General features: G+C 45.4%; 1 protein-coding gene across 1 annotated transcript in view; it reads left to right on the forward strand.

Annotated features, from left to right (window-relative positions):
• The window catches only part of LOC115145827 (catenin alpha-2), a 694,158-nt gene that overhangs the window by 162,699 nt on the left and 505,320 nt on the right, over positions 1 to 26,139 (forward strand). The window contains 1 exon segment of the mRNA XM_029687379.2: positions 1,488 to 1,754. Coding sequence (XP_029543239.2) covers positions 1,488 to 1,754 — 267 coding nt within the window.

The raw sequence follows: 26,139 nt of genomic DNA on the forward strand, positions 1-26,139 counted from the left end.
TGCTCTAATATTGAGTTGCACCCCCCATTTTGCCAGCAGAACCACTTTCATTGGAAAGCGTTCCACAGGGATGCTGGCCCACGTTGACTCCAATGCTTCACACAGTTGTGTCAGGTTGGGTGGATGTCCTTTGGGGTGGTGGACCGTTCTTGATACACACAGGGAAATTGTTGAGCGTGAAAAACCCGGCAGTGTTGCATTTCTTGATGCAAACTGGTCTGACACCTACTACCATACCCTGTTCCTTTAGTCATTCCCATTAACCCTCACAATCCATGTCTATATTGTCTCAAGGCTTAAAAATCCTTCTTTAACCTGTCTGCTCTCCTTCATCCACACTGATTGAAGTGGATCTAACAAGTGACATCAATAAGGGATCGTAGCTTTACCCTGGATTCACCTGGTCAGCCTTTGTCATGGACAGAGCAGGTGTCCTTAATGTTTTGTATACTCAGTGTATAACATACATTTCCTAACCAGTATATAACATTTCCTAACCAGTATACATTTCCTAACCAGTGTATAACATTTCCTAAACGGTATACATTTCCTAACCAGTATATAACATTTCCTAACCAGTATACAACATTTCCTTAACAGTATATAACATTTCCTGACCAGTATATAACATTTCCTAACCAGTATATAACATTTCCTAAACAGTATACAACATTTCCTAAACAGTATACAACATTTCCTTAACAGTATACAACATTTCCTTAACAGTATACATTTTAGAAACAGTATACATGTCCTAAACAGTATACAACATTTCCTAACCGTTATATAGCATTCCTGACCAGTATATAACATTTCCTAACCAGTATATAACATTTCCTAAACAGTATACAACATTTCCTAAACAGTATATAACATTTCCTAAACAGTATATAACATTTCCTAACCAGTATATAACATTTCCTAAACAGTATACAACATTTCCTAAACAGTATATAACATTTCCTAAACAGTATATAACATTTCCTAACCAGTATACAACATTTCCTAAACAGTATATAACATTTCCTAACCAGTATACAACATTTCCTTAACAGTATATAACATTTCCTGACCAGTATATAACATTTCCTAATCAGTATATAACATTTCCTAACAGGTATACAACATTTCCTTAACAGTATACAACATTTCCTTAACAGTATATAACATTTCCTAAACAGTATATAACATTTCCTAACCAGTATATAACATTTCCTAACCAGTATATAGCATTCCTGACCAGTATATAACATTTCCTAAACAGTATATAACATTTCCTGACCAGTATATGACATTTCCTAACCAGTATATAACATGTCCTAAACAGTATACATTTCCTAACCAGTATATAACATTTCCTAAACAGTATATAACATTTCCTAAACAGTATATAACATTTCTTGACCAGTATATAACATTTCCTGACCAGTATATAACATTTCCTGACCAGTATATAACATTTCCTAACTCCCCCATCTCGTCTTTAGGAGCTGAAAGACCCCCAGTGCCGGGACGAAATGGCGGCTGCGCGCGGCGCCCTGAAGAAGAACGCCACCATGCTCTACACGGCCTCGCAGGCCTTCCTGCGCCACCCGGATGTGGCGGCCACGCGCGCCAACCGCGACTACGTCTTCAAGCAGGTGCAGGAGGCCATCGGGGGCATCAGCAGTGCCGCTCAGGCCACCTCGCCCGGCGACGAGAAGCACGGCCACGCTGGCATCGGCGAGCTGGCCGCGGCCCTCAACGAGTTTGACGTGAGTACCATAACCTATTTCGCTCTCCCCAGCCCCATGATAAAAGTCGGGAAGCGTTGTATGGAGTTCTATGGAGTCTGCAAGACTGTGGGTCTGGCTGGGATGTATTTCTAAGGCAGTTGCCCAGGTGGGTACCTTTCCTTCCCTTCCTCTCTTTTAATGACCGCTGCCTCGTCTCTGTGCTCTGTGGCTACATCACAGGTATTAGCCTTGTCTCCATGTGTTTTCCAAAAAAAAGGGCAACCGTTTTGGCAAAGCGTATTTGAAACGGATTCTTGTATGGTGTTGACACACTTTTCAGGTGAACACGTCTTGAGTGTTTGACAGTTGCACAGAGTACTTTGAACTTGATCTACTCCACTGTACGATACACCCGTGGGCTTGCACAGAGAGACAGAACAGTGAATGCCACTGACTAACGTTACCACTGAAACCGTCCAGTGATATACACTCACCTTCCGTCATCACGCGTCCCCAAAGCCTCTAAAGATATGGATTCAGAGAGACTTTTGCCTTCTTTTTCGAATTAAACTGCTTGGGTTGTCTCTGTTATCTCGGCATTCACAACACATTTTGTCGACACCCTTTTAATTACATACAACATGATGAATTGCTTACCTGCAAACCCGCAGCCGACGATTATATCAGAGCGTGAATTATTCAGCTAACATTTGCAAAGGGAGAGAGTCACACAGGCGTACTAACACACGCACACACACAGAGACACACCCACACACGCACAACCCACACACAGGCACACGCACACACTTCCGTTTCCCACCTCAGGTGTGTGTGTGACTGACTTTCCCACATTCATCCCTTCAGTCTTTTGATTCCCCAGCACAGCCTGCAATACCACACGCGCATATTGTCTGTTATTTTCTTTGCGATGATGTTATTGACAGAAACTTCGACAGGTGACTAAATCCACCTGCCTACGGCTGAGCATCGCTCAAACGTTGAATGTTTGAGCAAAGGATCACTCTGAGGTCAGGTCATTTACCAGCTTTAAAACAAAATGCCACCTCAGCAGATAAGTCAATGTGCATCATTGTGTGTGTCCTATCTAGTGTACTGCTTTTGATCAGAGCCCTATGAGCACTATATAGGGAATAGGGTGCCATGCAACCCTGCTGTTTTCATTCATCTCTATAGGTGGTCTTTAATTGAACTTCCCTTTCAGTACATACACTGGCAGCACTGGAGGAATACATCATTTACAAGGATGTTCCTAAATATTATTACTAGCGTGGACATTCCAGAATGGTATATTCCAGAATGGTTTCTGCTGCTTAGAGAAATATGACTAAAGACTGTCACCTAGTGGCCAAGGACTATAAATACACCGTAGACCGATAACTGATAAAGGTGGATGTAATTCTAGAGCAGTGCCCATCTCAGAGTAGGAGTGCTGATCTAGGATCAGCTCCCCAATGTCCATGTCATCTTATTCATTATGATCTAAAAGGCTAAACTGACCATAGATCAACACTCAGACAGACTTTATGAATAAGGGCCCTGGCACATACTGTGAAATTTCAGAGGGACTGTTTTTTAAATTTTACCTTTATTTAACTAGGCAAGTCAGTTGAGAACAAATTCATATTTTCAATGACAGCCTAGGAACAGTGGGTTAACTGCCATGTTCAGAACAACATATTTTTACCTTGTTAGCTTGGGGGATTTGATCTCGCAAGCCTTTACAATTGCTAGTCCAACACTCTAACCACTAGGCTACTTGCCGTTTATTGTTGTACTGACAATACCTGGACTTATGCCTTCTACCTGAAAGTCAACAGGTCTTTGATTAACTTAAAATGCAATTCAACATTCTTCATGAAATATTTTGCCATTTAGCAGATGCTCTTTCTTATCCAGAGCAACTAGAATGAAGTGCCTTTCTCTGCAATTCAAACCCACAACCTTTTGGTTACTGGCCCAACGTTCTTAACCGCTAGGCTACCTGCCACCTTGTTTAAGTTACATACTAACAAGCAGGCAATATATTTTGAGGGGGAATATTGAAAAAGTCATAACATCTAATGTCATTGGTTTGATTGATTGTGCACGTATTATTGACATTATAGTTAGAAGCGTGGCTTTGAATACATGAGCAGCATTTAACGTGTTTTTGTTGAATTTATCTGATAGCATTCGGTATCGTGAGTGTATAATGCCTGAAGTGTAAAGTGGTTGTGCACGGGACTCCGTTTTTATTAGGTTGTAGGGCAACAAAAGAATATCACTCGTGTGTTATCCTTTAGGTTGGCTAGCATACCATTTGGTTTGTGGTACTGTTAAGGCATCTGCATGCTTCCCACCCGGAACAGTCCGGAAACAGTTTGTACATGTATTATGACAACATTTTGTGAAGTTTTTTCTCTTTTTGGTCTACGGCAAGAGTTTTTTCCCGGCTGTTTGTTGGGTAAGCCGAAGTCTGATAGCTGAAGTCTACTCCCCTTCTGTCGGTGATTGGTCAACAGTAGGGATTCTTCAATTAAGTCTTTGTTGTCATTCACGTTTTTTCACTTGAGAAACACCTGCACCAAACATCGTAGTTAGATGTAAAATGGTGCGACTTAGATCTCCTCCGCAAAAACATCAAAATGAATGACAGATTTATTATATCTTACTTGAATTCCACGGTGTCTCAAGATGGACAAACAGTACTGTTGCCACGTTGTTCTCGTTTTTCAAGGGAACCTAATATGCAGACCACAGGAGGCTGCTTAGGGCAGAACGGCTCATAATAATGGCTGGAATGGAGCGAATGGATTGGCATCAAATGGTATTTGGTTTGATTTGTATTTGATACCATTCGACATATTTCATTCCAGCCATTCCCATGAGCCCGTTGTCCCTGATTAATGTGCCACCAACCCGCCTGTGATGCAGACACCTTTACAGGGTATGATGTGCTGTATATAGCCCACAGGTAGACCGGTAGCTGAATTTAATTTGTATTATAGTGACCCCATGTGGTTGAAATTGAGAATTGCAAGCATGTCTATACACCTGTCACTCAACACCTGTAATGTAGGTGAGGGCAACACTTGCTTACATATATCAGATGCAAAGCCTAAACATCACATTGCATTTATTTGATAAACCTTTTTCAAATGGTGGTGAATATATAGCCTGGTCTCAGATCTGTTATGGTGCTGTACAGGCAACTCATGTGGTCATTGGCTATACAGAACAAACATATCTATAAGTCCGGAAATACATGATCGACATCCAAGATGGCAGCTGGAAAGTTTCGAGAAGGGATGCAGTTTTAAATCAGAAGATCAGGCTCCATGACAAGATTGGCACAAAGAATTTTGGCAACGGGAAATAAACCCTATTAACACCTTCGTACATCCCAATTGCCACAGTAGCCTCCAAAAGGGCGATTAAGGTCAGAGGTAAACGCCAAATTGATGGTGGAAACCTCATAATTACCCTATGCCTGTTACTGTCTGGAAATGTTCATCAATGCCCTGGCCCATTTTCTAGCGATAAATCCATTGGAGCATTGGCATGCTACAATGGAGAAGGGCAGAAGGGTAGGAGCCCTCTCTTTCAGGTATGAATAATGAATGAATAGAGAATTTGCAGACTTTGATCATGGCAACCAACCTCATCCCCCCGCTTCTCTCTGCTGACCGAGCGCGGCGACCAGGAGAGGATGCAGAGGGAGGCCCCAGACAAGACGGTCTGTTGTGCCGAATGGACGTGGAGCGAAACTGGGATGGGGCAGGGGACCTGAACGGCAACCCCCCCCCGGCGTCAGGTGCGAGGGCGAACCCTGGAGCTTCACAGCTGCAATTGGACTGCAGGGAGTCAACACTCCTCTCAAGTGAACAATTCTGTCTGACAGTTCCAACAGCGGAGGAGAACTTGACTCCAGAGAAGATTCTACGAGAGGACGACGCATCCTTCATCTCGACGTTAGAAGCCCTCCCAAGATCGAGGAAATGAGTCTCCTCTCCGGTAACTAAGGTGGGAGGGCTTTGCTTTCCCCGAAACATGGCTAGACGGGTTCGATTTTTTTTTTAAACAACACAGAGTTGTAAATGATGTAGTAATTTGATGAGACCGCAATCGCAAAGGCGGGAGAGTTCATATTTATGTAAGATCAAATATTAGGTTCAACTATAGATCAGATTAAAGCCGTGACGAGACTGAAGCTGTGTGGTTGGACATTCTATTACCAAAATGCAAACCCATTATAGTCGGAAACCAGATTTTGGTAAATCAAAGTTTATTGTCAATGGTGATTGACATTTTAATACAGACATGCTCAAAAAGGACAATGCTACTATTAAAACTCTTAAGAATTGTTGTCATCTGTTTTCATTACACCAGCTGGTTAATGAGCCCAACAGGGTCTGTCCTTCTACCCAAACCATCATTGACCTCGTGTTGGGTGTCAGATAGATCAAGGATGTCAAACAGCGGGGTTGTAAACTATGGCCTCAGTGATCATGCCATGCCTGAAATCCTTACATCATAACACAGGAGAGAGTGGTTTCATCGCTGTAGCACATTCAGAGAGATTTATAGTCAGTAATCAAAAATACTTCAGATTTTAAACAAAAAACACTCAGAGACAAGATTAATATGAGATGAAAGGCGAGTTCAGGAAGCAAGAGCTCTGAGAGATGTTCACAGCGATGGGGGCAGACATTTTGATCAAGAGAGACCTTTAGAAAATATACACACTAACACTAAATATACAAATACGTATTTTACAGTTGTAAGGAAGGAGAAATCTTATAGTTGGTCGTTTTATGAATTGAATATACTATATTTAGAAAAAATGTAAGTAATTTCAAGCCTTATTCATAGAGTTGTCGAAATATTTCATATTTTCATACTTTTATCATTTGTACTGTACTTGAGCTTGTGTTCTCAAGTGACTACACCTAAGCAATTTATAGCAACTCATATTAATCTTGTCTCTGAGTGTTTTTTGTTTAAAATCTGAAGTATTTTTGATTACTGACTATAAATCTCTCTGAATGTGCTACAGCGATGAAACCACTCTCTCCTGTGTTATGATGTAAGGATTTCAGGCATATGGTGTTAGTGTTTAATGTTGTTAGTGGCTGTAAGTCGCTCTGGATAAGAGCGTCTGCTAAATGACTTAAATGTAATGTAAAATCATGATCTGTATAAGGAAGGTTCATCAACACATTTGTAATTGTCATAACTCAATACAAATTAGGTCTATAGAAGAGCTATATTGCAGATGTTTTTGTTAATTGTTTGAGCAAGTTGGACTGGTCTGCTGTATTAAAATGCAATGAGGTGGAAAATGCCTGGGGCCATTTGAAATCATTATTTTCAGATGTTGTAGACGAACAGGCTCCAGACTTTTGTTGTTGTTGTTGAATAAAGTAAAGAACAGAACCATGGATAAACGATAACGTTTAAAAGGCAGTTAAGCATAGAAATGAACGCTTTCTGGAGTTCAGGAAATCCAGGGCAGATTATATTTTTTTGTAAACTATAAGAAATTAGGTTACAACAATCTGAAGTGTCTGAAGTTGTTAGGTAACAGTAGATTAAAGACCAAAGCCCCAAATCTTAGTTTAGACATTGGAGGAAAGGTAACATCAGACAAGACTGTGGTTGCAGACAGTCTGAATAGCTTTGTTACAACTATAGCTAATATATTAGTTAGCAAGTTACCTTGTCATTCAGGTTGTTATGGGGAGAGTCAAGTCCAGCAGTTTTACTCACAGCAGGGGATTCAAGTAGATGTTTTTTCATTTGAAAAAGTGTCTGAGTCGCGGCCTCCCAGGTGGCGCAGTGGTCTAAGGCACTGCATCGCAGTGCTAGCTGTGCCACCGGAGATCCTGGGTTTGAGCCCAGGCTCTGTCGCAGCCAGTCCGGACCGGGAGGCCCATGGGGTGGCGCACAATTGGCCCAGTGTCGTCCGGGTTAGGGAGGGTTTGGCCGGCAGGGATATCCTTGTCTCATCGTGCACTAGCGACTCCTGTGGCGGGCCGGGCGCAGTACATGCTGACCAGCTTCCTCTGACACTTTGGTGCGGCTGGCTTCCGGGTTGGATGTGCATTGTGTCAAGAAGCAGTGCGGCTTGGTTGGGTTGTGTTTCAGAGGACGCGTGACTCTCGACTCTTCGCCTCTCCCAAGTCCGTACGGGAGTTGCAGCAATGAGACAAGACGTAACTACTACCAATTGGAGAGAAAAGGGGTGGGAATATTAAAAAGTGTCTGAGTCAACTGTGCTAAAGAAGCTGAAAGAACTTGACCCTTCCAAAGCAACTGGCCTTGACAACATTCCTGACAGATTTCTAAGGGATGCTGTGGTAATTATCACCCCCTGTGTAATTCACACTTTAAATCTGTCTATTGAACTAGGTTTTTTTCCCAGTGAACTAAAACTTGCAAGTGTCATTCCTCAACTGCAACAAAAAGTTAGATAATGGAAACTATCGGCCTGTCTCAATCCTGTATGTTATCGAAGGTCATGGAAAATATTATGTTCGAGCAGATTGAGAGTTTATATTTCCTTACATAACCTGCTATATGAGCTCCAATCTGGCTTTAGGAAATCCTGTTCCACCGACACTTGCTGACTATATCTAACTGATCACATCAGGAAGGAAGTTGGTGGAAGGAAAATGGGTTAGCTCTTATTGGCAAGGAAGAAAACAGATGGCGGATGTGGATGAACTGCGGGATACCCCAAGGGAGTGTACTGGGTCCACTTTCTTTTCTGTTGTATATAAATGATCTGAAATCTGCCTCTACATGTGACTGTTTCCTCTATGCAGATTATTCTGCACTGCTGGTTTCCCACAAAGACAGAAATGGGGTTGAGAAAGCCCTCAGTGCTGAACTTCTGAATGTCAGTAAATGGCTATAAGCTGTCACTTCACCTTGGAAAACAGAGACCATATTGTTCGGGTCCAATGTGAAATTGAGGAAATCCCCCGATTGTAAGGTGGTAGTAGGTTACATAACAGCAAAATACTCAGTTAATTATCATGGATGTGTGCTAGATAACCATCTGACAGGGGGGAGCATGGCACAGAAATGTATATCCAAAGTGAACCATAACATTTTGGTTACTGGCTAGAACCTCCAAATATCTGGATAAGAATGCAATGGCAGGGGCTCTTGTTCAGTAAATTCCAACCTCTCTCTCTACTGTGCCACTGTTACCTTCTCTACAAAGTTACATGTTATGGTAATTCAATCTACTCTGCTTTTTATGGAAAATAGTTCGGCTTTCAGAGAGCAAAAAGAGCGAAGCTAATTTGATTCCAGTAGGTAGGCAACAGTTTAATGAGACAAATTGCCCTCTGCCAGTCAGTGTGTGTGTGTGCTCTCCTGAAGCTGCTCCTCATGATTGATTCCTGCTACACTATACTACACAGCCCCAGCCTGTGGACGGAGACACTATATGTTAGGCAATGCAACGGCTGGACACACATACACAGAGAAACACACACACACACACACATATTCTCACACTCCTGTAGGAGCATACACAGGGCAGGGCGTAGGGTTCATGCACGTACATGCACGCACACACACACGCACGCACGCACCCACACACACATCCACAGTGAACACACATTTATGTCAGTAATGGAACTCTTCAGGAGATGGGCATGTGTGATGACGGGGTCAATCAGTCCTGGATCAGTCCTGGTCTGCATCCCAAATGGCACCCTATTCCCAATATAGGGACAATAGGGCTCCTGTTAAAAAGTAGTGCACTTTATAGGGAATAGGGTGTCATTTTGAATGCAGCCCTGGTGTCCTCAGACTGGGTCAGTATCTGTCTTCTCCCCTCTCTGGACTGGGCCGGACTGGGCTGGGCTGGGATGAGAATCTATTCACAAATGAGCGATGCGATCAAAAGGGAAGGCTGTTTGTTGATGTGTAGGAGGGTAGATGTGTATGTTTACGTGTCAGATATATGATTTAGTCAAATGTACGTTGAGAGAATATTATATTTAACATTGGACAATTGGATTATGGCATGTACGGCACATTGTAGAAAGATTGCACTGTGGATTCGACTGTTCCACTAGCCTTGGGTCTTCACTCTTACTTTTTTCAACTTTCCCCATCCATTTTATTTTGTGATTCCATTTTGCATCAGAACGATCCTTCTCTCCCTCTCCTCAGAGTTCCCCTCCCTCCAACGCCTAGCCCCTGATCAGAGAGAATGTAGTATGTCAGACGGCAGCACACGTAACATGCTCCCGCTTCCTCACCTACCCAGGCCAAATTAATATTCATCACTCACAGAATCAACCAGCACTCCAGTCCAAGGGGAAGGTGATGAGAAACACGACCAAAGACTCCGAAAACATCTCTACTATTCTTAAAAAAAAAAAAATATGATCAAATAGTCTTATCATGTTACTCCGTCTATCCTATTCTCGTTTCTGCCAACTCTTTCTCCACCAAAGCAAATTAATCCCACACAGTGACCTTTGGAGAAGGAGCAGGCAAATGATACTAATCAGTAGAAGTTAACGAATCCACATAGAATGTATTGTTAGTCTCGGTGTGTTCAGTTTCACCTCTCCGCGTTGACTCTTGGGAACGTTGTGTGACGTTTTTGGTATTTAGTGTTGATATCCACTGTCCCACAGAGTAAGGCCTGCAGTGGCCTGCCGAGGTCAAGCCATGACCAAACCGTCCCGAATTAAAAAGGGCTGGTTGAGCTCCGCTCTCTCCCCGCCTTTCGTAGGAGCAAACAGATAGACCAAGGCTAGCTGAGGTTATTGCGCAATGTGGCACTAGAGCTGACACTGGAGAAGGAGAAGGCCAGAGGTTTTTTTATATTTTTTTATATTTTTTTATTTAACCTTTATTTAACCAGGTAGGCTAGTTGAGAACAAGTTCTCATTTACAATTGCGACCTGACCAAGATAAAGCAAAGCAGTTCGACACATACAACGACACAGAGTTACACATGGAGTAAAACAAACATACAGTCAATAATACAGTAGAAACAAGTCTAGATACGATGTGAGCAAATGAGGTGAGATAAGGGAGGTAAAGGCAAAAAAAGGCCATGGTGGCAAAGTAAATACAATATAGCAAGTAAAACACTGGAATGGTAGATTTGCAGTGGAAGAATGTGCAAAGTAGAAATACAAATAATGGGGTGCAAAGGAGCAAAATAAATCAATAAAATAAATACAGTAGGGAAAGAGGTAGTTGTTTGGGCTAAATTATAGGTGGGCTATGTACAGGTGCAGTAATCTGTGAGCTGCTCTGACAGCTGGTGCTTAAAGCTTGTGAGGGAGATAAGTGTTTCCAGTTTCAGAGATTTTTGTAGTTCGCAGCAGAGAACTGGAAGGAGAGGTGGCCAAAGAAATAATTGTTTTTGGGGGTGACCAGAGAGATATACCTGCTGGAGCGCGTGCTACAGGTGGGTGATGCTATGGTGACCAGCGAGCTGAGATAAGGGGGGACTTTACCTAGCACGGTCTTGTAGATGACATGGAGCCAGTGGGTTTGGCGACGAGTATGAAGCGAGGGGCTTTGGTGACAAAACGGATGGCACTGTGATAGACTGTATCCAATTTGTTGAGTAGGGTATTGGAGGCTATTTTATAAATGACATCGCCGAAGTCGAGGATTGGTAGGATGGTCAGTTTTACAAGGGTATGTTTGGCAGCATGATTGAAGGATGCTTTGTTGCGAAATAGGAAGCCAATTCTAGATGTAACTTTGGATTGGAAATGTTTGATGTGGGTCTGGAAGGAGAGTTTACAGTCTAACCAGACACTTAGGTATTTGTTGTTGTCCACGTATTCTAAGTCAGAGCCATCCAGAGTAGTGATGTTGGACAGGCGGGCAGGTGCAGGCAGCGTTCGGGAATCTCAGACGACACGAAAGACAGGTTGAACAGGCTAGTAATAGGGGTGGCAACAATTTCGGCAGATCATTTTTAGAAAGAAAGGGTCCAGATTGTCTAGCCCGGCTGATTTGTAGGGGTCCAGATTTTGCAGCTCTTTCAGAATATCAGCTGACTGGATTTGGGAGAAGGAGAAATGGGGAAGGCTTGGGCGAGTTGCTTATTGAAATAATTTTTGTTTTCTTTTGTTCTACTGTATTATTGACTGTATGTTTAGTTTATTCCATGTGTAACTCTGCGTTGTTGTATGTGTCGAATTGCTACGCTTTATCTTGGCCAGGTCACAGCTACAAATGAGAACTTGTTCTCAACTAGCCTACCTGGTTAAATTAAGGTGAAATAAAAATAAATAAAAATATCTATGAGGGTGCCCGTGTTTATGGCTTTGGGGAGGTACCTGGTAGGTTCATTGATAATTTGTGTGAGATTGAGGGCATCAAGCTTAGATTGTAGGATGGCTGGTTTGTTAAGCATGTTCCAGTTTAGGTCGCCTTGCAGCACGAGCTCTGAAGATAGATGGGTGGAAATCAGTTCACATATGGTGTCCAGAGCACAGCTGGGGGCAGAGGTGGTCTATAGCAGTAACGGTAAGAGACTTGTTTTTAGAGAGGTGGATTTTTAAAAGTAGAAGTTCAAATTGTTTGGGTACAAACCTGGATAGTAGGACAGAACTCTGAAAGGGCAGCTTATGAACAAGTCAAGAGTCCGCCTGACATTTACATTACATTTACATTTAAGTCATTTAGCAGACGATCTTATCCAGAGCGATAAATTTACAAATTGGTGCATTCACCTTATGACATCCAGTGGAACAGCCACTTTACAATAGTGCATCTAAATCTTTTAAGGGGGGTGAGAAGGATTACTTTATCCTATCCTAGGTATTCCTTAAAGAGGTGGGGTTTCAGGTGTCTCCGGAAGGTGGTGATTGACTCCGCTGTCCTGGCGTCGTGAGGGAGTTTGTTCCACCATTGGGGGGCCAGAGCAGCGAACAGTTTTGACGGGGCTGAGCGGGAACTGTACTTCCTCAGTGGTAGGGAGGCGAGCAGGCCAGAGGTGGATGAACGCAGTGCCCTTGTTTGGGTGTAGGGCCTGATCAGAGCCTGGAGGTACTGAGGTGCCGTTCCCCTCACAGCTCCGTAGGCAAGCACCATGGTCTTGTAGCGGATGCGAGCTTCAACTGGAAGCCAGTGGAGAGAGCGGAGGAGCGGGGTGACGTGAGAGAACTTGGGAAGGTTGAACACCAGACGGGCTGCGGCGTTCTGGATGAGTTGTAGGGTTTAATGGCACAGGCAGGGAGCCCAGCCAACAGCGAGTTGCAGTAATCCAGACGGGAGATGACAAGTGCCTGGATTAGGACCTGCGCCGCTTCCTGTGTGAGGCAGGGTCGTACTCTGCGGATGTTGTAGAGCATGAACCTACAGGAACGGGCCACCGCCTTGATGTTAGTTGAGAACGACAGGGTGTTGTCCAGGATCACGCCAAGGTTCTTAGCGCTCTGGGAGGAGGACACAGTGGAGTTGTCAACCGTGATGGCGAGATCATGGAACGGGCAGTCCTTCCCCGGGAGGAAGAGCAGCTCCGTCTTGCCGAGGTTCAGCTTGAGGTGGTGATCCGTCATCCACACTGATATGTCTGCCAGACATGCAGAGATGCGATTCGCCACCTGGTCATCAGAAGGGGGAAAGGAGAAGATTAACTGTGTGTCGTCTGCATAGCAATGATAGGAGAGACCATGTGAGGTTATGACAGAGCCAAGTGACTTGGTGTATAGCGAGAATAGGAGAGGGCCTAGAACAGAGCCCTGGGGGACACCAGTGGTGAGAGCACGTGGTGAGGAGACGGATTCTCGCCACGCCACCTGGTAGGAGCGACCTGTCAGGTAGGACGCAATCAAAGCGTGGGCCGCGCCGGAGATGCCCAACTCGGAGAGGGTGGAGAGGAGGATCTGATGGTTCACAGTATCGAAGGCAGCCGATAGGTCTAGAAGGATGAGAGCAGAGGAGAGAGAGTTAGCTTTAGCAGTGCGGAGCGCCTCCGTGATACAGAGAAGAGCAGTCTCAGTTGAATGACTAGTCTTGAAACCTGACTGATTTGGATCAAGAAGGTCATTCTGAGAGAGATAGCGGGAGAGCTGGCCAAGGACGGCACGTTCAAGAGTTTTGGAGAGAAAAGAAAGAAGGGATACTGGTCTGTAGTTGTTGACATCGGAGGGATCGAGTGTAGGTTTTTTCAGAAGGGGTGCAACTCTCGCTCTCTTGAAGACGGAAGGGACGTAGCCAGCGGTCAGGGATGAGTTGATGAGCGAGGTGAGGTAAGGGAGAAGGTCTCCGGAAATGGTCTGGAGAAGAGAGGAGGGGATAGGGTCAAGCGGGCAGGTTGTTGGGCGGCCGGCCGTCACACGACGCGAGATTTCATCTGGAGAGAGAGGGGAGAAAGAGGTCAGAGCACAGGGTAGGGCAGTGTGAGCAGAACCAGTGGTGTCGTTTGACTTAGCAAACGAGGATCGGATGTCGTCGACCTTCTTTTCAAAATGGTTGACGAAGTAATCTGCAGAGAGGGAGGGGGGAGAGGATTCAGGAGGGAGGAGAAGGTGGCAAAGAGCTTCCTAGGGTTAGAGGCAGATGCTTGGAATTTAGAGTGGTAGAAAGTGGCTTTAGCAGCAGAGACAGAAGAGGAAAATGTAGAGAGGAGGGAGTGAAAGGATGCCAGGTCCGCAGGGAGGCGAGTTTTCCTCCATTTCCGCTCGGCTGCCCGGAGCCCTGTTCTGTGAGCTCGCAATGAGTCGTCGAGCCACGGAGCGGGAGGGGAGGACCGAGCCGGCCTGGAGGATAGGGGACATAGAGAGTCAAAGGATGCAGAAAGGGAGGAGAGGAGGGTTGAGGAGGCAGAATCAGGAGATAGGTTGGAGAAGGTTTGAGCAGAGGGAAGAGATGATAGGATGGAAGAGGAGAGAGTAGTGGGGGAGAGAGAGCGAAGGTTGGGACGGCGCGATACCATCCGAGTAGGGGCAGTGTGGGAAGTGTTGGATGAGAGCGAGAGGGAAAAGGATACAAGGTAGTGGTCGGAGACTTGGAGGGGAGTTGCAATGAGGTTAGTGGAAGAACAGCATCTAGTAAAGATGAGGTCGAGCGTATTGCCTGCCTTGTGAGTAGGGGGAAGGTGAGAGGAGAGGTCAAAAGAGGAGAGGAGTGGAAAGAAGGAGGCAGAGAGGAATGAGTCAAAGGTAGACGTGGGGAGGTTAAAGTCGCCCAGAACTGTGAGAGGTGAGCCGTCCTCAGGAAAGGAGCTTATCAAGGCATCAAGCTCATTGATGAACTCTCCGAGGGAACCTGGAGGGCGATAAATGATAAGGATGTTAAGCTTGAAAGGGCTGGTAACTGTGACAGCATGGAATTCAAAGGAGGCGATAGACAGATGGGTAAGGGGAGAAAGAGAGAATGACCACTTGGGAGAGATGAGGATCCGGTGCCACCACCCCGCTGACCAGAAGCTCTCGGGGTGTGCGAGAACACGTGGGCGGACGAAGAGAGAGCAGTAGGAGTAGCAGTGTTATCTGTGGTGATCCATGTTTCCGTCAGTGCCAAGAAGTCGAGGGACTGGAGGGAGGCATAGGCTGAGATGAACTCTGCCTTGTTGGCCGCAGATCGGCAGTTCCAGAGGCTACCGGAGACCTGGAACTCCACGTGGGTCGTGCGCGCTGGGACCACCAGATTAGGGTGGCCGCGGCCACGCGGTGTGGAGCGTTTGTATGGTCTGTGCAGAGAGGAGAGAACAGGGATAGACAGACACATAGTTGACAGGCTACAGAAGAGGCTACGCTAATGCAAAGGAGATTGAATGACAAGTGGACTACACGTCTCGAATGTTCAGAAAGTTGAGCTTACGTAGCAAGAATCTTATTGACTAAAATGATTAAAATGATACAGTACTGCTGAAGTAGGCTAGCTGGCAGTGGCTGCGTTGTTGACTTTGTAGGCTAGCTGGCAGTGGTTGCGTTGTTGATTCGGGGGCTAGCTGGCTAGCTAGCAGTGTTGATTACGTTACGTTGCGTTAAAAGAAGACAATAGCTGGCTAGCTAACCTAGAAAATCGCTCTAGACTACACAATTATCTTTGATACAGAGACGGCTATGTAGCTAGCTATGTAGCTAGCTACGATCAACAAATCAAACTGTTGTACTGTAATGAAATTAAATGAAAATGTGATACTACCTGTGGAGCGAGGCGGAATGCGACCGGGTTGTTGAGTTCTATTCGGTAGACGTTGGCTAGCTGTTGGCTAGCTAGCAGTGTCTCCTACGTTAAGGACGACAAATAGCTGGCTAGCTAACCTCGGTAAATTAAGATAATCACTCTAAAACTACACACTCTAAACTACACAATTATCTTGGATACGAAGACAGCAAAGACAACTATGTAGCTAGCTAACACTACACTAATCAAGTCGTTCAGTTGAGGGTAATAGTTTCTACAGTGCTGCTATTCGGTAGCCGGTGGACGTTAGCTAGCTGGCTAGCTGCTGGGCAGATAGCAGTGTAGACTACGTTAGGACGACGAAATACGATAATTACGCAATTATCTTTGATACAAAGACGTCTATGTAGCTAGCTAAGAAGAAATTGCTAAGATTAGACAAATCAAACCGTTGTACTATAATGAAATGTAATGAAATGTAATGAAAAGTTATACTACCTGCAGACCGAAGTGCGGATGCGACTGCTCGCTCCAACCCGGAAGTGCATCACAACAAAACCCTTTTAAAATGAGAAGGTCAACAAAGGACATTTACTTGTAGGTACCTGAACCGAAAGAGATCCATCCATGTCCTTTTAAACCTTTTTTAACCTATATGGTTGTCCGATTGAGGTTAAAATATCTCTTTCACAAAGGAGAACATACCTTTTGGCTATTAATCTCAAATGTCCCTTTGGCCCCCTATGAGAAAGCAGTGGGTATAGTGAGGAAGACCGGTTTGCTCCTCCAAAAGGTCAACAGCTGTGCATAATATGGTTAGAGAAGTGAGGAGGTTTGATTGATTGATTTTATTTGACAGTCCCTATACATAGTGCACAACTTTTGTCCAGAGTCCCAGGAGGCTGGCTAGTTGAAGAATCTCAAATATAAAATATATCTAGATTTGTTGGAACAACACTTTTTTTGGTTACCACATGATTCCATATGTGTTATTTTATAGTTTTGAGGTCTTCACGATTATTCTACAATGTGGAAAATAGACAAAATAAAGAAAATCCCTTGAATGAGTAGGTGTTCTAAAACTTTTGACCGTTAGTGTACAGGCAGGCAGACATACTCTCTCCCTCTATCTCCCTCTCTCTCTCTCTCTCTATCACTCTCCCTCCCCATCTCTCCCGCCTTGTGCAACATTGAGCTACTGTACTAGCACACAGAGCCTTTCAAATATTGGCCTCTGTCTCCCATCCAGATTAAATGGAACACCTAGAGCCATCGGCATTTGGATTGCAGAAGAGGGCTAAATGTGAATCACTGTTTGTGTCCCAGATGGCACCCTATACACTATTTCCTATTCCACATGTAGTGTGCTACTTTTGACAAAAGCCATATGGGCCCTGGTCAAAAGTAGTGCACTATAGGGGACGGGGTTGCCATTAAATCCGCATCCACTGTGTACACACAGAGCCAGAGTGAATATGCAGAAACACTACAGCAATAATTAGTCTTGGTAATGTCATGCAATTAGTTGAAAGCTAACACACGCACACACACAAATGTGTAAAGATACTGCTAAAGTACTGTACTGGTAGGGAGCTGACTGTCAAGCTGGGATACAAAGCAAGCTTCTCCCTTCAAATGAAATCAAATCACATTTTATTTGTCACAAGCGCCGAATACACACCTACCCACTGTAGTGCCTTGCAGTCGGAGGCCGAGCAGTTGCCATACCAGGCAGTGATGCAACCCGTCAGGATGTTCTCGATGGTTCAGCTGTAAAACCTTTTGAGGATCTGAGGACTCATGCCAAATCTTTTCAGTCTCCTGAGGGGGAATAGGTTTTGTAGTGCCCTCTTCACGACTGTCTTGGTGTGCTAGAACCATGTTAGTTTGTTGGTGATGTGGACGCCAAGGAACTTGAAGCTCTCAACCTGTTCTACTACAGCCCCGTCGATGAGACCTAGGGGGTACTCGGTCCTCATTTTCCTGTAGTCCACAATCATCTCCTTTGTCTTGATCATGTTTAGGGATAGGTTGTTGTCCTGGCACCACACGGTCAGGTTTCTGACCTCCTCCCTATAGGCTGTCTCATCATTGTCGGTGATCAGGCCAACCACTGTTGTGTCATCAGCAAACTTAATGATGGTGTTGGAGTCGTGCCTGGCCGGGCAGTCATGAGTGAACCGAGAGTACAGGAGGGGACTTACCACGCACCCCTGAGGGGCCCCCGCGTTGAGGATCAGCATGGCGGATGTGTTGTTACCTACCCTTACCACCTGGGGGTGGCCTGTCAGTTGCGGAGGGAGGTGTTTAGTCCCAGGGTCCTTAGCTTAGTGATGAGCTTTAAGGGCACTATTTTTAATTTAATTTAATTGTACCTTTATTTAACCAGGTAGGCAAGTTGAGATTACGTTCTCATTTACAATTTACAATTAACGCTGAGCTGTAGTCAATGAATAACATTCTCACATAGGTGTTCCTTTTGTCCAGGTGGGAAAGAGCTGTGTGGAGTGCAATAGAGATTGCATCATCTGTGGATCTGTTGAGGCGGTATGCCAATTGGTGTGGGTCTAGGGTTTCTTTGACAATGATGTTGATGTGAGCCATGACCAGCCTTTCAAAGAATTTCATGGCTACAGACATGAGTGCTACAGGTCTGTAGTCATTTAAGCAGGTTACCTTAGTGTTCTTAGGCACAGGGACTCTGGTGTTCTGCTTGAAACATGTTGGTATGACAGACTCAGGCAGGGAGAAGTTGAAAATGTCAGTGAAGACACTTGCCAGTTGGTCAGCGTATAATCGGAGTAAACGCCCTGAGGCCTTGTTAATGTTGACTTGTTTATAGGTCTTACTCATATCGGCTGTGGGGAGCGTGATCACACCATCGTCCGGAACAGCTGATGCTCTCATGCGTGCTTCAGTGTTAATTGCTTCGACGCGAGCGTAGAAAGTACTTAGCTCATCTGGTAGGCTCGTGTCACTGGGCAGCTCTCGGCTGTGCTTCCCTTTGTAGAATTACTATGTAATAGTTTGCAAGCCCTGCCACATCCGACGAGCGTCGGAGCCGATGCAGTACGATTCGATGGTGTGTTGGAGGGCAGAGAAGGATTTCTTATAAGCTTCAGGGTTAGAGTCCCGTTCCTTGAAAGTGGCAGCTCTAATCTTTTAGCTCAGTGCAGATGCTGCCTGTAATCCATGGCTTCTGGTTGGGGTATGTACGTACAGTCACTGTGGGGGCGACTTCCTTGATGCACTTATTGATGAAGCCAGTGACTGATGTGATGTACTCCTCAATGCCATGGAAGAATCCCGGAACATATTTCAGTCTGTGCTAGCAAAACTGTCCGGTAGTTTAGCATCTCCTTCATCTGACCACTGTTTTATTGACCAAGTAAATTTTTGCTTGTAGGCAGGAATCAGCAGGATAGAATTATGGTCAGATTTGCTAAATGGAGGGAGAGCTTTGTACGCGTCTCTGTGTGTGGAGTAAAGGTGGTCTAGAATTGTTTTCCCCCTGGTTGCACCTTTAACATGCTTATAGAAATTAGGTAAAACTGATTGAAGTTTCCTTGAATTAAAGTCCCTGGTAACTAGGAGCGCCGCCTCTGGATGAGCCTTTTCCTGTTTGCTTATGGCGGAATACAGCTCACTGAGTGTGGTTTTAGTGCCAGCATCGGTCTGTGGTGGTATGTAGACAGCTATGAAAAATACAGATGAAAATTCTCTAGGTAGATAGTGTGAAGTTACGAATTACTGTTGCAGGAACATTATGTACAAAAGAAGTTACGAACAACGCAAAAAAAATATTTACAAAAATAAAAATAGCATCGGTTGGTTAAGAGCCGATAAGACGGCAGCCCCCCCCTCCGGCGCCATCTTGACATTCTACAAGGACATGTTTCCTTGTGCTGCTTGATATGAGTGGAGTAAGATGAGGGAGGAAAGATGCCTCGGTCGGCGGCCTGCAAAGCTTTTTAATGTAATTGCATTTCACATCAAAATGATTGCCTCAAATCATCCCCTCAGTCAATCCCTTTTACCCTTCTAGTAGCAAATGAGATGAGACTCTGGCTTTTGAGCTGCTGGACACACACACACACAAACACACACACACAGTGGTTTGCTGCTATCAGATGTCTGTTTAAGTCTATTTGACCCTCTACCTGGAGTGGAAAGGCAGAAACAGGTGCCACAACAGTACATCCATATGACCAGTAGGGGGCATTGTTGTATCACTTTTCAATCCAGTCTTTTTATATATATATATATATATATATATATATATTATTATTGTTTGTATCCCTTTTCCAGTGGCTTCGTTCTTCACTACTTAGAGAGCGAGAGAGAGAGAGACCAGAGAGAGAGAGAGCGAGAGAGAGAGCGAGAGAGAGCGAGAGAGAGCGAGAGAGAGAGAGAGACCAGAGAGCGAAAGAGAGAGAGACCAGAGAGTGAGAGAGAGAGCGAGAGAGAGAGAGAGAGAAAGAGAGAGAGAGAGAGAGAGAGAGAGCCCGCCCTACACCTCTGTAGCGTTAATGAGATGTAGACTAGGATACATAACTCCTGGTGTTTTATTTAGATGTTATAGGTCTATTTAACCTCTGAAAGTCTAAGCCGTTGGCATTTAGCTATTACATTTTTCTTAGGACGCCTTTAGCTATTTAGAAAGTATTTAATAAAATATAGAATTTGATCTTTACCACTGTAGCCCATAGAAACGCACTGAATAACACATTCAGAAATGGCAAAAAATATACTCCAAAAAATAAATCATACGGAATAAGGTTTTGAAGTGTGTCGTATATAAAGGAAATATAACAATGCTCAGGAAATATTGTACTATTTTTGGACACAGGTTTCACCTCGTGTTTTTGTTGTCACAAAACCCTAGAACACCCCCCATGTTCACGAGTCTCTCCTTTCCATAGTGGGGTCATATTAGTTTGTAGCTCAAACGATTGGGAAGCTGCAGACAGAGGTTGACACATCAGCGTTGCTGACTTCAGACGCAGCCCAAAGAAACAGACATCTCTAGCTTAAAATGACTGATTTTGATGGGGATTTGTTTATCGTGCTACTTAGATTGAGTCAATAGACTCTTAATGGTGAAATGCTCCACTGCTAACTAACTACTAGGTGCTGCTGAGCTGACCAATGGGAATACTGTTGGTCTTCAGTGGGTGTGTGTTGACCCCTGACCTTTCGTCCAGTGGTTAGTAGATGGATACTTTCTCATTCAGCCTCTTCTCCAGCTGCTCACTGAGGGAACTCGGTCAGCATTCCTTTCCTCTCCTCCCTCCTCCCTCGTTTCCTCCTGAGCTGGCTGGAGAGGAGCTTCTCTCTCTCACACACACACACACACACACACACACACACACACACACACACACAGACACACACACACACACACACACACACACTAACACACACACACTAACACACACACACACACACACACACACTAACACACACACACACACTAACACACACACATTAACACACACACACACACACACAAAACACACACTAACACACACACACACACAAACACACACTAACACACACTAACACACACACACTAACACACACACACACACACACACACACACACACACACACACACACACACACACACACACACACACACACACACACACACACACACACACACACACAGACACACACACACACACTAACACACACACTAACACACACACTAACACACACACACACACACACTAACACACACACACACACACACACACACTAACACACACACACACTAACACACACACACTAACACACACTAACACACACACTAACACACACACAAACACACACTAACACACACACAAACACACACTAACACACACACACACTAACACACACAAACACACACAAACACACACACACACACACACACACACACACTAACACATAGGTTCATGCGTACGCATGGTGCAGTGCCGTGGAGCCTGCGGTCACTCTGGATTATTTGACGTGTGATGCTGTTGTTGTTTTCATCCATTCGTCCTCCCGGCTGTTTTCCGTTCAGATACTTTCTATCTGCTGCTGTGTAGGTGTGAGACATTATTTTCTACCTGCCATGCTGTTCTTTATCTGTCAGTGTGTGTGTGTGTGTATGTGTGTGTGTGTGTGTGTGTGTGTGTGTGTGTGTGTGTGTGTGTGTGTGTGTGTGTGTGTGTGTGTGTGTGTGTGTCCTGTGTTTGGGACATTCAGTGCAGCATCAACAAGGTACTTACCTACATAACAGCCTCTATACAGTGTGTTATATATATATATATATTATATATTTAATATATATATAATGGTGCCTGTAGCTACATACTACATTGACTAGATTGATGCAGGGCGTACAGGGATCCTACCCACCTAGCCTTTTATCCACATCCATTATGTTCAGGAACTGGATAGCCCTAGCACGAGCCTAGCGTAGCAATTAGTGTGTGTGTGTGTGCATTTGTGTTTGTTTGTGCGTGTGTAGTAGTGACATGTCACTCAGTAGTGTGCCTCGTCGCCTACACCCACCAAGGGGAAGGGATTAGGGACATACAAAATAGTCTGACTGTGTAAAAAAAGCTGGCTTCAGGGCAGTAAGTGTGTGTGTGTGTGTGTGTGTGTGTGTGTGTGTGCGTGCGTGCGTGCGTGTGTGTGCGCCCGCGTGCGTGTATGTGCCCGCGTGCCCATGTGCATTTGTTCGACACGTGTACGTGTGTCAGTTGGTAGAGCATGGAGCTTGCAATGCCAGGGTTGTGGGTTCGATTCCCTCAGGGGACAAGCACGAAGAATGTATCCACTCATTACTGGAAGTCACTCTGGGATAAGAGTGTCTGCTAAAATGACTAAAATGTATCTCCCTCTATCTCCGCGTGAGCAGACGGGACCATTGGGAACAGTTCAGAGGACGCCCGAGTGAGCCGCATACTTAGTGGAGAGATGTTTCCAGGGGAGTGCGGCCACCCGGCGCTGCCCTTTGTGAGGGCGGTCTGAGAAGGCTCCCCGAGCCACCCTCCTCCTCTCCGGCAGAGACGGTGGCAAAGGAGCGAGGCTGCAGGGCTCTAATGTATGTCGATGTCTTCCAACGCCGAGGAATACTTTCCTGGTAATTGCTGTATCAATCTGTGCACTCGTCACGATCCTCGCCGTCTCCTGTCAGTCTCTCTCCCGTTCGGGTTTTTCTTTTGTCCTCGCTCTTTCTCTCCTCCTTGATCTCGCTCTCTCTTTTTAGCACTTTGCCTTTTTCCTTCTCGCTCTCACTCCCTCCCTCCATCTTGTTTTTCTCTCTCTTGCTTCCCGTTCTGTCTCTCTCCCACTCTACCCCCCGCTCCCCTGCCCTTCCTCCCACTCTCTCTCTCCCCTCAGAGCAAGATGAGCCCTCCCTCTCTCTGACTCACATTGCTGCCTGGGCACTTGAGCATGTGGGTGTTCTGTTCTGAACACCTGAAATGGGCCTTTATTGCCTGTAGAAGAAAACTGGTAGGAGAGAGAAGAAAATTACATCCTTTCCACTGAGTACAGTGATCTGTAGCGCCTGTTAACCTGAGATCAGTGGAGATGCATGCGTGCACTTACAGAAGCGTGCACATACATGTATGCAGACACCCGCAGAACAAGGCCCCTTACAAACTCCCTATCCCCACCTCACAGACCCCCCCCCCCCCGTACACACACCCCTCTCTAGATCAACGAGTATTCTCTATACTGTCCTCAAACACAAAATGTCGCCCCAGCTCCGGTCGATACTCAACAGCTGAGCCCATATCCCCAAGGTGTGCTGCTAGATAAGGACATAGTGGGCCGGCGGCGGTCCGATCGACAGGCACCCTGCTGGGCTCGATAAAACTCCACTCCACCACTTATTCCCACCTCCACCAGGCCTTCCACCAGCAGACACACACCTCTTAATTACCACTGACGGAGACGTGGCCTCACAAATACACACACACTCTCTCCCCCCGACACACACATACACACCAGTCAGTTTATCTCATTCTCCTCAGACAAATGCACCTGTCAGACGATAGCAATATGAAGAGGCAGTAGACTAGCTGATGAGTAATGAGACATGACCAGGGGAGATAGAGTAGCGTCGGTTGTTTGTGGCCCCACGGCTCGCGAGGTGAATAGCCGGTGCGTGTGAGTGTGTGTGAGAGAGACACTAATGCCTCGTAGAGTGTTGTGAGTGGACAACGTAACCATGGGACTATCAGTGCACAGTCCGACTACATAGATCCCGCCAAGTCCAGATCCACACTGATCCCTCTCAACCTTCTGCACATTCTGGATCCCTCCGTAGTGTTCACTGTTGTTTTCCATAAAGATAAAGATCTCTCTCTCTCACTCAATGTAGCGTTACATTGCATAGCGTATCATTGCATAGCGTAACATTGCATAGCGTTACATTGCATAGCGTAGCATTGCATAGCGTAGCATTGCATAGCGTTACATTGCATAGCGTAACATTGCATAGCATTACATTGCATAGTGTAGCATTGCAAAGCATAGCATGGCAGAGAATAGCATAGCAAAGCATAGACGTTGACTTGGCCGTTGGGGAACCTCTCCCTTGTTCTGCCCTGGTCTTGTTCACACATTCGGCCACATTGTCCCTCGGCAAGGGACAGACTAAGATCCTATACAGTATTTTCCCCACCGCATTCTGTCTCTTCCTTCCCTGCAAAGCGTTTGGGAGAGCAGGTTTTCCAGTAGGAGAGTGGGCGCATAGCAAGGTTCCTCTCCTTCAATTAGCCATCCTTGAAGTCAAAGTCGTTCCTACCACACTCCAGGGGCATCCGCCCACTGAGGCTGTTCACACAGCGTGCGCGCACACACGCACACACAGACACACACACTGAGCCAGGATGATAGTTAAGTTGAGACCCATGGCTTGGGCTAAACTCTAAACACGGTTCTCAGATCAGGCGTTTGGCAGGCAGGGAGCAGGGACAGAGAGTTTCAGTGAGACACACACACAGTGAGAAGGAGAGGAGACAGTGTTGTGGCATCCTGCTCATGGGAAATCCAGCTGGTTTTGGCCGCTCATCCAAAGGTACTTTGAAAAGTTTTGATGCCGTGTTAAACAAACAGACAGACTTCACAAACACGCACACACACGCGCACACACACACACACACACACACACACACACACACACACACACACACACACACACACACACACACACACACACACACACACACACACACACACACACAGACACACACACACACACACACACACACACACACAGCAGGTAGTCCAGGCATAGGGTAGTGTATCCTCTGCTCATGGTGAATATGTCTGCCGGCTCACAGCCCAGGGATTTGAGACAAAACCAAAACAGGAAAGATTACAAACAGGCGAGCTCAAATTCCAATCTCCATGTCGCTAAGCTCCTTCGCTCAAAGTTTGCATTGTAGACGGAGGCAAAACACCTTGTTTCCTACAGACGGAAAACAAAATGTGCAATCCTCTGCACCATGAAAAAAAACACACCCAGCCCTGACTCTGCCTGGCTCCAATCCTTTCCCTCTTTCTTTTCTCTCTCTCACTTTTTTTGCCCTATATTTGTCTCTTGTTTTTGCTCATATCTAGTTTTCTTTTCAGCCACTGACTGCCTACTTCAGCTATATGGCCGGTATTTGACGTGTGTTTGGCAGGAGATCGCATCCCACATGTATTCAGCTGCAGCAGGCCTGGTTTATTCGTCTACAGTAGAAAGGGAGAGAAAAGGAGAGAGAGACTGGTGCAGGGAGGGATAGTGAGGTAAACAGAGGGATGGATGCACCATAGTGGGACGAGGAGATTGTGTGTGTGTGTGTGTGTGTGTGTGTGTGTGCGTGTGGCTGAGGCACTTATCAAACACACACATACATGTTGGGCAAACAGTTGTGAACATGTGTGTATGAGCATGTGTGTGCATGTGTGTCCGTGCGTGTGTGTGTGTATGTCCTCTGAATATTCCTCTTGCATGCGTAATGAAGTTTTGTTCAGGTGACAGCAGTTTTGCGACAGTACCATTGGAAACCGAGCCAACTCAGTGGCCTTGTAGTGTGTCCACTCTGAGATTGGAAGGTTTGGGGTTCAATACCCAGTTGAGTCATACCAAATACTCAACAAATGGGAGCCAATCCATCTCCTTTATTCTGAGTGCCAAGCAGAGATGCATTTGGTCCCATTTTTAGAGTCTTTTGGGGTACGGCCCTATGGCAGACTAGCGCCCTGTCTAGGGGGTGTACTTGAACATCAAGCTGCCTCACGCTACAGAATCAGG

Source organism: Oncorhynchus nerka, linkage group LG18 (genome assembly GCF_034236695.1).
Source record: "Oncorhynchus nerka isolate Pitt River linkage group LG18, Oner_Uvic_2.0, whole genome shotgun sequence".
Lineage (NCBI taxonomy): Eukaryota > Metazoa > Chordata > Actinopteri > Salmoniformes > Salmonidae > Oncorhynchus > Oncorhynchus nerka.